Here is a 17077-nt window from a genome sequence, read left to right as displayed (position 1 = left end):
TCATGTGACACTGAAGACTGGAGGAATGATGCTGACAATTCAGCTTTGCATCACAGGAATAAATTACAATTTACAATTTATATACAAATAGAAAATAGCTCTTTTAATTTGTAAAAGCATTTCACAATTTTTCAATTTTTACGGCATTTTTAATTAAATAAATGCAGCCATGGTGAGCATTAGAAACTTTAATAATGTATTTAAATATAGCTATAAATAAACATTGATAAAAATTTTTATTGATGTGTCCTTAAAGCAATCAATCAGACTTGTAAACAATCAAACGGCAGAGACTTTTTAGTTAGGCAATCAACTAACTGTGAAGAAACAGTAATTTTCTGTCAGGGATTTCCAGTGCTATGGAAACGGCTCAAACTGATTTAAAGCGAGTGTGCAGGTTTGCAGCACGTGCTGCACTGAATAAGAGCTGACACTGTCATTATGTGTGTTAATTAGAGACCTACTTTCAGCCATTGCTCTAGTGGAGGCAGGTGGAGGGGCTACGGCCCTCGGGGACGGATACATTGGCGGCATCGTGACAGATTTCTACCCACGAATATGGCTGATGAGCTCATGCATCCCAGTAGTTTCACTGCTCGCCCGCTCTTGTGTTTCCTCCCTCTGTAAGTATCTCTTGTTCTGTCTCAGCGCTGTATATCGCACTCCCACATGCATACCCACACAGTCAAATTGATTAAAGCTTTTCTCCTGAGGGTGACTGCAGTGTGTGTGTGTGTGTGTGTGTGTGTGTCCGTGAGAAGATCTGATGCAGAGAGGAAAACAGGAAAAGATGGAATGGAAAAAAAGAAGCCGATGGGGAAACCGGAGTAAAGGGAGCTGTAGAAGAAGACACACAGAGAGAGAGATGCAGCCCACGCTTGCCGCCTCAGCGAGACACTGCCTCAAACATTTAACAAGTCTCTGAAACAAAACTCATCACTCACATCATTTGGACAAAACTGTTACTCACATATTATACTAGAATATGTGCAAAACACACACGTTTATCTGGTTAAAATGCATGTTAAAAGAAAAGAACAAAGAAGTGTGGATGAGGAGGATAGAGAGGAAATGGCTGAGGTGAGGGTCTGGACAGGACAACAGGACGAAATGGAGATGCTGTTTTACCTGGCGTCAGCTTCACTGTAATATTCTCTGGCTACGATGTCTTCAAACAGCTCTCCACCCGTCACACTACAGGACAGAGAGAAGATATCACTAACACAGTCACCATGTTCACATTTATTCTGTCATTCTTCAACTTCAGTTTGTGGTGCTTTACACCAGCAGAGCAACATCTGTGCATTCATATTACAAAAGCATTCGCAGCATGACTGGGTTCAACGAAATGGAGCAAAATGATAGACAAATAACAAGTAAAAATATAGCTGCAAGCAGCAATTACGGGGCCAAGCACTCCAACGGCAAATGTAGTAGCTAAGCATCGCATAAAGCATCACACCAAATACATTAATGAGCAATAACAGCAATTTTGGAATTATTGTATTTGAAATGGCAAAAAAAAAAAAACACCAATACCACCTCTAGTAGCATGATTACTTGGTTTATCAAGCTTGACCAATAGGTGACACTGTTATAAAATCAATTTGGTGTACTCTGTGTGACTTTTCAATGACACACACAAAGTTTGGTGTCAATATGCCAAAGCATTCCAGGGATACAGCCTCAAGTGTCATTTTCTCATTGTGCCTCAAATTCGTCGATGTGGTATGCGAAAACGGTTTTGTCTATCGACTCAAAATCCATAACTTTGAATCAGTATAGCCTGAAGATCATTTGATTCGAATTTGGTGAAAATCGGACATACGGTTGATGAGGAGTTCGAGAAAGTATGTTTTCAACATAAATCAAAATGGCGGACCGGAAGTTCAGCTTACCGTGGTATATTTGGTATCTATGTTATCGGCATAAGCCAGGGAATATTTTGAGCCCAGTTTCATTCAAATAGGCTAATGCATTAAAAAGTTATTAGCATTTTAAAAAGTGTAATTACTCATGGTTAATGAATGGTTTATTACTCTTGACCAATAGGTGGCGCTGTTACCAAATTTATGTGGCATGGTCAGTGTGAGGTGGCGATGACACATACAAAGTTTGGTGCAAATATGTCAAAGTGTTGCAGAGATACAGCCTCAAATGCATTTTGGCACCCTTCCAGCAAATTCGTTGATGCGCTAAATGAGAACCGTTACGTATATCGACACAAAATCCATAACTTTTTGCCAGCATGGTCTGAAGATGATTCACGTCAAATTTGGTGAAAATTGGGCTAACGGTCTAGGAGGAGTTCGAAAAAGTAGGTTTTCAACATTAAGCAAAATGGCGGACAGGAAGTAAGGCCAATTTTCACATTATTGGTATCAATACTCTCGGCATGACCCACAGAATATAGCGAGACCATTTTAATTTTAATAGACTAATTTATTCAAAAGTTATTAGCGTTTATGTGATATTTCATTATAACTATTGGCCACAAGGTGGCGCTGCCACCAAACTTTTTGAGTACCTTCAGGGCATGGAGCCGAATATTTTTGTAATTATTTGCGAAACGATACGATGCTGCGTTCAAAAAATACAGCATTTTGAAACATAATTCAAAATGGCCGACGCCTAAAATGGCCGACACAGGAAAATTGGATATCATTCGACTCGACATGACTCACTGAATCTAAAGAGACCAGTTGTGTGATTTTTGGCCAAACCATTCAGTAGTTATAAGCCAAAATATGCATTTTTCATATCTCCTGACCACTAGGTGGCGCTGTGTCGAAACACAGCAGGTAGTCTCAGTTCATGCTTGTTATAACACACGCCAAGTTTGGTCTCAATATGACAAACCGTTGCCGGGATATAGCCTCACGTGCATGTTTGCGTGCTTTTCGTCAAATTTGTTTACGTGTCATTCGACAACAGTTGGACAAATCAACTTGAATTCCATAACTTTTTGCCAGAATGGTCTGAAGATGATCTGAGCCAATTTTCGTGGCAATCGGACTAACCGTCTAGGACGAGTTCGAAAAAGTAGGTTTTTCGAATAATTGAAAATAGCGAAAAAACTAAACCTTGCGATTTTTGAATTTTGGGGTTCATTCGACTTGGCATGAGCCAAGGATTCAGAGGAAAAAAGAATTTCCATTTTCTGGCTTACGGTTCAAAAGTTATTAGCATACAAACATTGAAAGTTTGGACAAGTGGTGGCGCTAGAGAGTAGGAGATAGAGACTTCAAATTTGCTATAGTTAATGTTGGGACTGTCCTCTATCAGTGTGCCAAATTATACAACTTTCCCGCAATCGGTTCTATGGGCTGCCATAGACTTGCGGCGGAAGAAGAAGAATAATAAATATAGCTGCAAGCAGCAATCACGGGGCCAAGCATTCCAGCGGCAACATCAGGAGCTAAGCATATGTAGCATCAGACCAAATGCAACAATGAATAATGAAATTAATAATTGCATGATTGTAATTGAAATGGCTGAAAATCGTTAATAAAAGTTCCACAGCGAGGAGCTAAGCATGGCATGGAGCATCAGACCAAATGCAACGAGTAAGAAAAGCAATTATTGGAAGAGTGTAATTGAAACAGCCAGTAAAACTCCAGTAATATGATGCATTATCATTTTTGGAAAATAGGTGGCGCTGTAATCAAATCGCTTTGTTGTGTTCTGTGGGAGGTGACAATGTTGTGGGCAATTTCTTTCAAAATACTTACAGACCTTTAGGGCAATGAGTCGAACATGCCCACCGAGTTTCGTTCCGATCGACTTCCATTAACCTTGTCAAATAGGTGCTTAAAGTTGTTTGGCCAATGGCGGCCATGTTTTTTAAGATAAGTGAAATTCCTCATAGACACTTATGCCACATTGGGCCATACCAATTTTCAAGTTGATTGGATCAGCGGTTGCTTAGTTATAGCCATTTTAGTTTTTTTTTCATCCTGTAGCGCCACCAAGTGGCAGATATGGAAAAAAAAATAATTTGACTAAAGTTTTTGTTCATGCATATGAGTTCTGAGTTTGGTGAAGATATCTCATTTTGTTCCCGAGTTATAGCCTTTTTCATAAAATTGGTCCACGAATTTGAATGTTTTGGGTCACCTGGTTTTTTGTTCAGTCTTGATCAAACCACTGCAGTAATATTCTCAGGACTCTCTAGATCAATAACTTTGAAAAAATATGTTGTATTTTGTCCTTTGGTTAGATAACATTTAAACAGGCCTAAAAAACAAAAGATTTCTGTTGTGAATGGCATTAAACTGCAAAAAAAGGGGTAATATAATCACACATGCATTAGATCTGTATTTTTTCTAAACAATCATGCAAAATTTAACAGAGATTAGGTAAAAAAGAACACTAATATTTATAAAGCTTCAAAACCCAGTGTTGAATAAAAAATTGCAATTATAACCACTAGATGTCACCGGAAGACCACTAATGAGCTCACTAAAGACTAAAACATTACAGTTTATGGGCTTGTTGAGGGATTCATCTAGAAAAAATGTATATTACTATTATTTAATATTACTGTTCAAGCATTTCAGATCACATTGAGTCAAAGTTTACCAATTTATTCATACAGATATATCTAATGTTTATAATTATGCCAGATTATGATTGCAATGAAACCTGAAAAATGACATAGAAGCCCATAAAAACAGAAGACTTGCAATAGGTTTTATCACCCATCATTTATTTTAATTATCTATATATATAACAAAATGTGTGCATCTGTGTGTGGGTTTAAGCATGCTTATTGAGTATTAATATAGTAGTTTAAACATTTCATGTTTGTGTGTGTCTGTAATTCTGTTCTATTCTTTTACTGTCAGCCATATCTAGGTTATTTAAAATCAGTGCAGTACTGTTATCTAGACTGTGAAATTATACATAAATTGCGTATGCTTCTTTGGAATGAAATTAAGACAACATATAACAGTTATAAAGGTTAAAGAGAGAGTGTTGTATGATAAATTGCATTTACGACCACTAGATGTCACTGGAAGACCACTAATGGGCTCACTAAAGACTAAAACATTACAGTTCATTGTCTCGATGATTGATTCATCTAGAAAAATATATATTACTATTATTTAATATTACTGTTCAAGCATTTAAGATCACATTGAGTGAAAGTTCAACAATTTATTCATACATGTATATCAAATGTTTACTATTATGTCAGAATATGAATGCAATGAAACCTGACATAGAAATGTAAGAAAAGAAGTCTTTCTGTGAGTTGTGTGTCACCTATAATTTATTTCAAATATCTACATACAACAAAATGTGTGGGCATGTACTTCTCTGTGTGTGTGTGTGTGTGTGTGTGTGTGTAATCATGCTTATTGATTATTCATATAATAGTTGAACCATTTCATTTCTGTGTGTGAGTGTCTGTGAGCCTATTCTCCATGTTAGACAATGGCACACAGCCACAAGTTTGGCTTAATTACAACAAAGCTTTGAAGAGATATAGCCTCAGACTCATTTTGTGAAGATGCCTGACATCTGAAGCAGCGCTGTACAAAAACGGTTTCGTCTATTGACACGAAATCCATAACTTTTTGTCAGCACGGTCTGAAGATGATCTGATTCAATTTTGGTGAAAATCAGACAAACGGTTGAGGATGAGTTTAAAAAAAAAGGTTTTCAACATGAATCAAAATGGCGGACAGGAAGTTTTGCTTAATATGACATAATTGGTATGTATGTTGTCGGCATGTCCCAAGGAACATTTTGAGACATGTTTCATGATAATAGGCTAATGCAATCAAAAGTTATTAGCATTATTGGAAATGTAATAATTAGCGGTTATTGATTGGTTTATTACTCTTGACCAATAGGTGGCGCTGTGACCAAAATGATGTGGCGTGGTCAATGTGATGTGACAATGTCACATATTAAGTTTTGTGTAAATATCTCCAACCTTTGCAGAGATACAGCCTCAGATGCAGTTTGGCATCTTTCCAGCAAATTCGTTGGTACGCTAATTGAAAACGGTTACGTGTATCGACACAAATTCCATAACTTTTTGCCAGCATGGTCTGAAGATGATCCAAATCAAATTTGGTGAAAATCTGAGCAACGGTCTAGGAGGAGTTCGAAAAAGTAGGTTTTCAACATGAATCAAAATGGCGGACAGGAAATTTTGCCAAAATTGACAAATGGGGTATCGGTGTTCTCGGCATGACCCAAGGAATCTAACAACATCAGTTTTGTTACAATAGGCTAATGTATGCAAAAGTTATTAGCATTTTTCGAAAAATCGTTATAACTATTGATTTTTGATTTTTTAAAAAACTAAAGATTTCTGTTGTGAATGGCATTAAACTGCAAAAAAAAAAAAGGGGTAATATAATCACACATGCATTAGATCTGTATTTTTTCTAAACAATCATGCAAAATTTAACAGAGATTAGGTAAAAAAGAACACTGTAATATTTATAAAGCTTCAAAACCCAGTGTTGAATAAAAAATTGCAATTATAACCACTAGATGTCAACGGAAGACCACTAATGAGCTCACTAAAGACTAAAACATTACAGTTTATGGGCTTGTTGAGGGATTCATCTAGAAAAAATGTATATTACTATTATTTAATATTACTGTTCAAGCATTTCAGATCACATTGAGTCAAAGTTTACCAATTTATTCATACAGATATATCTAATGTTTATAATTATGCCAGATTATGATTGCAATGAAACCTGAAAAATGACATAGAAGCCCATAAAAACAGAAGACTTGCAATAGGTTTTATTACCCATCATTTATTTTAATTATCTATATATATAACAAAATGTGTGCATCTGTGTGTGGGTTTAAGCATGCTTATTGAGTATTAATATACTAGTTTAAACATTTCATGTTTGTGTGTGTCTGTAATTCTGTTCTATTCTTTTACTGTCAGCCATATCTAGGTTATTTAAAATCAGTGCAGTACTATTATCTAGACTGTGAAATTATACATAAATTGCGTATGCTTCTTTGGAATGAAATTAAGACAACATATAACAGTTATAAAGGTTAAAGAGACAGTGTTGTATGATAAATTGCATTTACGACCACTAGATGTCACTGGAAGACCACTAATGGGCTTTGCAGAGATATAGCCTCAGACTCATTTTGTGAAGATGCCTGACATCTGAAGCAGCGCTGTACAAAAACAGTTTCGTCTATTGACACGAAATCCATAACTTTTTGTCAGCACGGTCTGAAGATGATCTGATTCAATTTTGGTGAAAATCAGACAAACGGTTGAGGATGAGTTTAAAAAAAAAGGTTTTCAACATGAATCAAAATGGCGGACAGGAAGTTTTGCTTAATATGACATAATTGGTATGTATGTTGTCTGCATGTCCCAAGGAACATTTTGAGACATGTTTCATGATAATAGGCTAATGCAATCAAAAGTTATTAGCATTATTGGAAATGTAATAATTAGCGGTTATTGATTGGTTTATTACTCTTGACCAATAGGTGGCGCTGTGACCAAAATGATGTGGCGTGGTCAATGTGATGTGACAATGTCACATATTAAGTTTTGTGTAAATATCTCCAACCTTTGCAGAGAAACAGCCTCAGATGCAGTTTGGCATCTTTCCAGCAAATTCGTTGGTACGCTAATTGAAAACGGTTACGTGTATCGACACAAATTCCATAACTTTTTGCCAGCATGGTCTGAAGATGATCCAAATCAAATTTGGTGAAAATCTGAGCAACGGTCTAGGAGGAGTTCGAAAAAGTAGGTTTTCAACATGAATCAAAATGGCGGACAGGAAGTTTTGCCAAAATTGACAAATGGGGTATCGGTGTTCTCGGCATGACCCAAGGAATCTATCAACATCAGCTTTGTTACAATAGGCTAATGTATGCAAAAGTGATTAGCATTTTTCGAAAAATCGTTATAACTATTGACCACAAGGTGGCGCTGCCCCCAATTTTTTTGTGTACATTCAGGGCATGGAGCCGGACATTTTTGTAATTATTTGCGAAACGATACGGAACTTCATTCTTAAGATACAGCAATTTACAACTAAATTCAAAATGGCCGACGCCCAAAATGGCTGAATTGGGAAAATTCGGTATCATTCGACTCGGAATGGTGCACTGAATCTAAAGACACCACTTTTGTGATTTTTGGCAAAACCGTTCAGAAGTTATGAGCAAAAACATGCATTTTTCATATCTCCTGACCACTAGGGGGCACAGCGCCGAAACACTGCAGGTAGTCCCAGGGAATGGTTGTTATAAGACCCACCAAGATTGGTCTCAATAGGCCAAACCGTTGCAGAGATATAGCCTCACGTTCACGTTTGCGTGCTTTTCGAAGAATTCGTTCATGAGCTATTCGGAAACGGTTTGAGAAATCAACTTGAATTCCATAACTTTTTGCCAGTATGGTCTGAAGATCATCTGATTCAATTTTCGTGACAATCGGTGCAACGGCCTAGGACGAGTTCGAAAAAGTAGGTTTTACGAACAATTGACAATAGCGAAAAAACTAAACCTTGCGATTTTTGAATTTCGGTGTCCATTCGACTCGGCATGAGCCAAGGAATCAAAGGAAAAAAGAATTTTCATTTTGTGGCTTACGGTTCAAGAGTTATTAGCATCAAGTTTTTGAAAGTTTAGACAATTGGTGGCGCTAGAGAGTTTGAGTTAGAGACTTCAAATTTGCTACGGTTAATGTTTAGACAGTCCTCTATTAGTGTGCCAAATTATACAACTTTCCCGCAATCGGTTCTATGGGCTACCATAGACTTGGGGTGGAAGAAGAAGAGGAAGAATAATAACGCCAACAAACACAATAGGTGCCTTCGCACCTTCGGTGCTTGGCCCCTAATAATAATAACGCCAACGAAAACAATAGGTGCCTACGCACCTTCGGTGCTTGGCCCCTAATAATAACGCCAACAAACACAATAGGTGCCTTCGCACCTTCGGTGCTTGGCCCCTAAATATAGCTGCAAGCAGCAATCACGGGCCAAGCATTCCAGCGGCAACATCAGGAGCTAAGCATATGTAGCATCAGACCAAATGCAACAATGAATAATGAAATTAATAATTGCATGATTGTTATTGAAATGGCTGAAAATCGTTAATAAAAGTTCCACAGCGAGGAGCTAAGCATGGCATGGAGCATCAGACCAAATGCAACGAGTAAGAAAAGCAATTATTGGAAGAGTGTAATTGAAACAGCCAGTAAAACTCCAGTAAATTGATGCATTATCATTTTTGGAAAATAGGTGGCGCTGTAATCAAATCGCTTTGTTGTGTTCTGTGGGAGGTGACAATGTTGTGGGCAATTTCTTTCAAAAAACTTACAGACCTTTAGGGCAATGAGTCGAACATGCCCACCGAGTTTCGTTCCGATCGACTTCCATTAACCTTGTCAAATAGGTGATTAAAGTTGTTTGGCCAATGGTGGCCATGTTTTTTTAAGATAAGTGAAATTCCTCATAGAGCACTTGTGCCACATTGGGCCATATCAATTTTCAAGATGATTGGATCAACGGTTGCTTAGTTATAGCCATTTGATTTTTTTTCATCCTGTAGCGCCACCAAGTGGCAGATATGGAAAAAAATAATAATTTGCCTAAAGTTTTTGTTCATGCATATGAGTTCTGAGTTTGGTGAAGATATCTCATTTTGTTCCCGAGTTATAGCCTTTTTCGTAAAATTGGTCCACGAATTTGAATGTTTTGGGTCACCTGGTTTTTTGTTCAGTCTTGATCAAACCACTGCAGTAATATTCTCAGGACTCTCTAGATCAATAATTTTGAAAAATATGTTGCATTTTGTCCTTTGGTTAGCTATAAGAGGTCATTTAGGAAAGGGCTGTGGCCACATGTAACCTAAAGCCTCTACAACTGAAACAAAAACTCAAAACTTTATGAAACTTGGTTATAACATGTGAAAGATGACCCACCAAGCATGCAAAGTTTCATTAAGATCAGAAAATAGCTGGTGCTATAACAGTTAAAATGGCCTAAAAAACAAAAGATTTCTGTTGTGAATGGCATTAAACTGCAAAAAAAAAAGGGGTAATATAATCACACATGCATTAGATCTGTATTTTTTCTAAACAATCATGCAAAATTTAACAGAGATTAGGTAAAAAAGAACACTGTAATATTTATAAAGCTTCAAAACCCAGTGTTGAATAAAAAATTGCAATTATAACCACTAGATGTCACCGGAAGACCACTAATGAGCTCACTAAAGACTAAAACATTACAGTTTATGGGCTTGTTGAGGGATTCATCTAGAAAAAATGTATATTACTATTATTTAATATTACTGTTCAAGCATTTCAGATCACATTGAGTCAAAGTTTACCAATTTATTCATACAGATATATCTAATGTTTATAATTATGCCAGATTATGATTGCAATGAAACCTGAAAAATGACATAGAAGCCCATAAAAACAGAAGACTCGCAATAGGTTTTATCACCCATCATTTATTTTAATTATCTATATATATATAACAAAATGTGTGCATCTGTGTGTGGGTTTAAGCATGCTTATTGAGTATTAATATACTAGTTTAAACATTTCATGTTTGTGTGTGTCTGTAATTCTGTTCTATTCTTTTACTGTCAGCCATATCTAGGTTATTTAAAATCAGTGCAGTACTATTATCTAGACTGTGAAATTATACATAAATTGCGTATGCTTCTTTGGAATGAAATTAAGACAACATATAACAGTTATAAAGGTTAAAGAGACAGTGTTGTATGATAAATTGCATTTACGACCACTAGATGTCACTGGAAGACCACTAATGGGCTCACTAAAGACTAAAACATTACAGTTCATTGTCTCGATGATTGATTCATCTAGAAAAATATATATTACTATTATTTAATATTACTGTTCAAGCATTTAAGATCACATTGAGTGAAAGTTAAACAATTTATTCATACATGTATATCAAATGTTTACTATTATGTCAGAATATGAATGCAATGAAACCTGACATAGAAATGTAAGAAAAGAAGTCTTTCTGTGAGTTGTGTGTCACCTATAATTTATTTCAAATATCTACATACAACAAAATGTGTGGGCATGTACTTCTCTGTGTGTGTGTGAGTGTGTGTGTGTGTGTGTGTAATCATGCTTATTGATTATTCATATAATAGTTGAACCATTTCATTTCTGTGTGTGAGTGTCTGTGAGCCTATTCTCCATGTTAGACAATGGCACACACAAGTTTGGCTTAATTACAACAAAGCTTTGCAGAGATATAGCCTCAGACTCATTTTGTGAAGATGCCTGACATCTGAAGCAGCGCTGTACAAAAACGGTTTCGTCTATTGACACGAAATCCATAACTTTTTGTCAGCACGGTCTGAAGATGATCTGATTCAATTTTGGTGAAAATCAGACAAACGGTTGAGGATGAGTTTAAAAAAAAAAGGTTTTCAACATGAATCAAAATGGCGGACAGGAAGTTTTGCTTAATATGACATAATTGGTATGTATGTTGTCGGCATGTCCCAAGGAACATTTTGAGACATGTTTCATGATAATAGGCTAATGCAATCAAAAGTTATTAGCATTATTGGAAATGTAATAATTAGCGGTTATTGATTGGTTTATTACTCTTGACCAATAGGTGGCGCTGTGACCAAAATGATGTGGCGTGGTCAATGTGATGTGACAATGTCACATATTAAGTTTTGTGTAAATATCTCCAACCTTTGCAGAGATACAGCCTCAGATGCAGTTTGGCATCTTTCCAGCAAATTTGTTGGTACGCTAATTGAAAACGGTTACGTGTATCGACACAAATTCCATAACTTTTTGCCAGCATGGTCTGAAGATGATCCAAATCAAATTTGGTGAAAATCTGAGCAACGGTCTAGGAGGAGTTCGAAAAAGTAGGTTTTCAACATGAATCAAAATGGCGGACAGGAAATTTTGCCAAAATTGACAAATGGGGTATCGGTGTTCTCGGCATGACCCAAGGAATCTATCAACATCAGCTTTGTTACAATAGGCTAATGTATGCAAAAGTTATTAGCATTTTTCGAAAAAATCGTTATAACTATTGACCACAAGGTGGCGCTGCCCCCAATTTTTTTGTGTACATTCAGGGCATGGAGCCGGACATTTTTGTAATTATTTGCGAAACGATACGGAACTTCATTCTTAAGATACAGCAATTTACAACTAAATCCAAAATGGCCGACGCCCAAAATGGCCGAATTGAGAAAATTCGGTATCATTCGACTCGGAATGATGCACTGAATCTAAAGACACCACTTTTGTGATTTTTGGCAAAACCGTTCAGAAGTTATGAGCAAAAACATGCATTTTTCATATCTCCTGACCACTAGGGGGCACAGCGCCGAAACACTGCAGGTAGTCCCAGGGAATGGTTGTTATAAGACCCACCAAGATTGGTCTCAATAGGCCAAACCGTTGCGGAGATATAGCCTCACGTTCACGTTTGCGTGCTTTTCGAAGAATTCGTTCATGAGCTATTCGGAAACGGTTTGAGAAATCAACTTGAATTCCATAACTTTTTGCCAGCATGGTCTGAAGATTATCTGATTCAATTTTCGTGACAATCGGTGCAACGGACTAGGACGAGTTAGAAAAAGTAGGTTTTACGAACAATTGCCGATAGCGAAAAAACTAAGCCTTGCGATTTTTGAATTTCGGTGTCCATTCGACTCGGCATGAGCCAAGGAATCACAGGAAAAAAGAATTTTCATTTTGTGGCTTACGGTTCAAGAGTTATTAGCATCAAGTTTTTGAAAGTTTAGACAATTGGTGGCGCTAGAGAGTTTGAGTTAAAGACTTCAAATTTGCTACGGTTAATGTTCAGACAGTCCTCTATTAGTGTGCCAAATTATACAACTTTCCCGCAATCGGTTCTATGGGCTACCATAGACTTGGGGTGGAAGAAGAAGAGGAAGAATAATAATAATAACGCCAACAAACACAATAGGTGCCTTCGCACCTTCGGTGCTTGGCCCCTAAATATAGCTGCAAGCAGCAATCACGGGGCCAAGCATGCCAGCGGCAACATCAGGAGCTAAGCATATGTAGCATCAGACCAAATGCAACAATGAATAATGAAATTAATAATTGCATGATTGTAATTGAAATGGCTGAAAATCGTTAATAAAAGTTCCACAGCGAGGAGCTAAGCATGGCATGGAGCATCAGACCAAATGCAACGAGTAAGAAAAGCAATTATTGGAAGAGTGTAATTGAAACAGCCAGTAAAACTCCAGTAAAATGATGCATTATCATTTTTGGAAAATAGTTGGCGCTGTAATCAAATAGCTTTGTTGTGTTCTGTGGGAGGTGACAATGTTGTGGGCAATTTCTTTCAAAATACTTACAGACCTTTAGGGCAATGAGTCGAACATGCCCACCGAGTTTCGTTCCGATCGACTTCCATTAACCTTGTCAAATAGGTGCTTAAAATTGTTTGGCCAATGGCGGCCATGTTTTTTAAGATAAGTGAAATTCCTCATAGACACTTATGCCACATTGGGCCATACCAATTTTCAAGTTGATTGGATCAGCGGTTGCTTAGTTATAGCCATTTTAGTTTTTTTTTTCATCCTGTAGCGCCACCAAGTGGCAGATATGGAAAAAAAAATAATTTGACTAAAGTTTTTGTTCATGCATATGAGTTCTGAGTTTGGTGAAGATATCTCATTTTGTTCCCGAGTTATAGCCTTTTTCATAAAATTGGTCCACGAATTTGAATGTTTTGGGTCACCTGGTTTTTTGTTCAGTCTTGATCAAACCACTGCAGTAATATTCTCAGGACTCTCTAGATCAATAACTTTGAAAAAATGTGTTGTATTTTGTCCTTTGGTTAGCTATAAGAGGTCATTTAGGAAAGGGCCGTGGCCACATGTGACCTAAAGCCTATAAAACTGAAACAAAAACTCAAAACTTTATGAAACTTGGTTATAACATGTGAAAGATGACCCACCAAGCATGCAAAGTTTCATTAAGATCAGAAAATAGCTGGTGCTATAACAGTTAAAATGGCCTAAAAAACAAAAGATTTCTGTTGTGAATGGCATTAAACTGCAAAAAAAAGGGGGTAATATAATCACACATGCATTAGATCTGTATTTTTTCTAAACAATCATGCAAAATTTAACAGAGATTAAGTAAAAAAGAACACTGTAATATTTATAAAGCTTCAAAACCCAGTGTTGAATAAAAAATTGCAATTATAACCACTAGATGTCACCGGAAGACCACTAATGAGCTCACTAAAGACTAAAACATTACAGTTTATGGGCTTGTTGAGGGATTCATCTAGAAAAAATGTATATTACTATTATTTAATATTACTGTTCAAGCATTTCAGATCACATTGAGTCAAAGTTTACCAATTTATTCATACAGATATATCTAATGTTTATAATTATGCCAGATTATGATTGCAATGAAACCTGAAAAATGACATAGAAGCCCATAAAAACAGAAGACTTGCAATAGGTTTTATCACCCATCATTTATTTTAATTATCTATATATATAACAAAATGTGTGCATCTGTGTGTGGGTTTAAGCATGCTTATTGAGTATTAATATACTAGTTTAAACATTTCATGTTTGTGTGTGTCTGTAATTCTGTTCTATTCTTTTACTGTCAGCCATATCTAGGTTATTTAAAATCAGTGCAGTACTATTATCTAGACTGTGAAATTATACATAAATTGCGTATGCTTCTTTGGAATGAAATTAAGACAACATATAACAGTTATAAAGGTTAAAGAGACAGTGTTACTGGAAGACCACTAATGGGCTCACTAAAGACTAAAACATTACAGTTCATTGTCTCGATGATTGATTCATCTAGAAAAATATATATTACTATTATTTAATATTACTGTTCAAGCATTTAAGATCACATTGAGTGAAAGTTCAACAATTTATTCATACATGTATATCAAATGTTTACTATTATGTCAGAATATGAATGCACTGAAACCTGACATAGAAATGTAAGAAAATAAGTCTTTCTGTGAGTTGTGTGTCACCTATAATTTATTTCAAATATCTACATACAACAAGATGTGTGGGCATGTACTTCTCTCTGTGTGTGTGTGTGTGTGTGTGTGTGTGTGTGTGTGTAATCATGCTTATTGATTATTCATATAATAGTTTAACCATTTCATTTCTGTGTGTGAGTGTCTGTGAGCCTATTCTCCATGTTAGACAATGGCACACACAAGTTTGGCTTAATTACAACAAAACTTTGCAGAGATATAGCCTCAGACTCATTTTGTGAAGATGCCTGACATCTGAAGCAGCGCTGTACAAAAACGGTTTCGTCTATTGACACGAAATCCATAACTTTTTGTCAGCACGGTCTGAAGATGATCTGATTCAATTTTGGTGAAAATCAGACAAACGGTTGAGGATGAGTTTAAAAAAAAGGTTTTCAACATGAATCAAAATGGCGGACAGGAAGTTTTGCTTAATATGACATAATTGGTATGTATGTTGTCGGCATGTCCCAAGGAACATTTTGAGACATGTTTCATGATAATAGGCTAATGCAATCAAAAGTTATTAGCATTATTGGAAATGTAATAATTAGCGGTTATTGATTGGTTTATTACTCTTGACCAATAGGTGGCGCTGTGACCAAAATGATGTGGCGTGGTCAATGTGATGTGACAATGTCACATATTAAGTTTTGTGTAAATATCTCCAACCTTTGCAGAGATACAGCCTCAGATGCAGTTTGGCATCTTTCCAGCAAATTCGTTGGTACGCTAATTGAAAACGGTTACGTGTATCGACACAAATTCCATAACTTTTTGCCAGCATGGTCTGAAGATGATCCTAATCAAATTTGGTGAAAATCTGAGCAACGGTCTAGGAGGAGTTCGAAAAAGTAGGTTTTCAACATGAATCAAAATGGCGGACAGGAAATTTGCCAAAATTGACAAATGGGGTATCGGTGTTCTCGGCATGACCCAAGGAATCTATCAACATCAGCTTTGTTACAATAGGCTAATGTATGCAAAAGTTATTAGCATTTTTCGAAAAATCGTTATAACTATTGACCACAAGGTGGCGCTGCCCCCAATTTTTTTGTGTACATTCAGGGCATGGAGCCGGACATTTTTGTGATTATTTGCGAAACGATACGGAACTTCATTCTTAAGATACAGCAATTTACAACTAAATCCAAAATGGCCGACGCCCAAAATGGCCGAATTGGGAAAATTCGGTATCATTCGACTCGGAATGATGCACTGAATCTAAAGACACCACTTTTGTGATTTTTGGCAAAACCGTTCAGAAGTTATGAGCAAAAACATGCATTTTTCATATCTCCTGACCACTAGGGGGCACAGCGCCGAAACACTGCAGGTAGTCCCAGGGAATGGTTGTTATAAGACCCACCAAGATTGGTCTCAATAGGCCAAACCGTTGCGGAGATATAGCCTCACGTCCACGTTTGCGTGCTTTTCGAAGAATTCGTTCATGAGCTATTCGGAAACGGTTTGAGAAATCAACTTGAATTCCATAACTTTCTGCCAGCATGGTCTGAAGATTATCTGATTCAATTTTCGTGACAAACGGTGCAACGGCCTAGGACGATTTCGAAAAAGTAGGTTTTACGAACAATTGACGATAGCGAAAAAACTAAGCCTTGCGATTTTTGAATTTCGGTGTCCATTCGACTCGGCATGAGCCAAGGAATCACAGGAAAAAAGAATTTTCATTTTGTGGCTTACGGTTCAAGAGTTATTAGCATCAAGTTTTTGAAAGTTTAGACAATTGGTGGCGCTAGAGAGTTTGAGTTAGAGACTTCAAATTTGCTACGGTTAATGTTCAGACAGTCCTCTATTAGTGTGCCAAATTATACAACTTTCCCGCAATCGGTTCTATGGGCTACCATAGACTTGGGGTGGAAGAAGAAGAATAATAATAATAACGCCAACAAACACAATAGGTGCCTTCGCACCTTCGGTGCTTGGCCCCTAAATATAGCTGCAAGCAGCAATTACGGGGCCAAGCACTCCAACGGCAAATGTAGGAGCTAAGCATG

At 36.8% G+C, this 17077-nt stretch overlaps 1 protein-coding gene and 1 long non-coding RNA gene across 51 annotated transcripts in view; one reads left to right on the top strand and one right to left on the bottom strand.

Moving 5' to 3' along the window:
* Nucleotides 1-17077, bottom strand: part of LOC128020784 (calcium/calmodulin-dependent protein kinase type II subunit beta) — a 100741-nt gene that overhangs the window by 43590 nt on the left and 40074 nt on the right. For all 50 annotated transcript variants that reach the window (XM_052607452.1, XM_052607457.1, XM_052607478.1 and 47 more), the window contains exon 5: nucleotides 1129-1194. In XM_052607452.1, the coding sequence (XP_052463412.1) occupies nucleotides 1129-1194 (66 nt within the window). The remainder of the gene's footprint in view (nucleotides 1-1128; nucleotides 1195-17077) is intronic.
* On the top strand, nucleotides 1554-10805 carry LOC128020793 (uncharacterized). Its single transcript, XR_008185395.1, has 3 exons — nucleotides 1554-4358; nucleotides 6438-6771; nucleotides 10469-10805. It is a non-coding gene; the product is annotated as an uncharacterized LOC128020793 (long non-coding RNA).

This window comes from Carassius gibelio, chromosome A10 (assembly GCF_023724105.1).
Source record: "Carassius gibelio isolate Cgi1373 ecotype wild population from Czech Republic chromosome A10, carGib1.2-hapl.c, whole genome shotgun sequence".
Taxonomy (NCBI): domain Eukaryota; kingdom Metazoa; phylum Chordata; class Actinopteri; order Cypriniformes; family Cyprinidae; genus Carassius; species Carassius gibelio.
The sequence above is the reverse complement of the archived record's forward strand: the minus strand, read 5'-3'. Positions and strand labels throughout refer to the sequence as shown.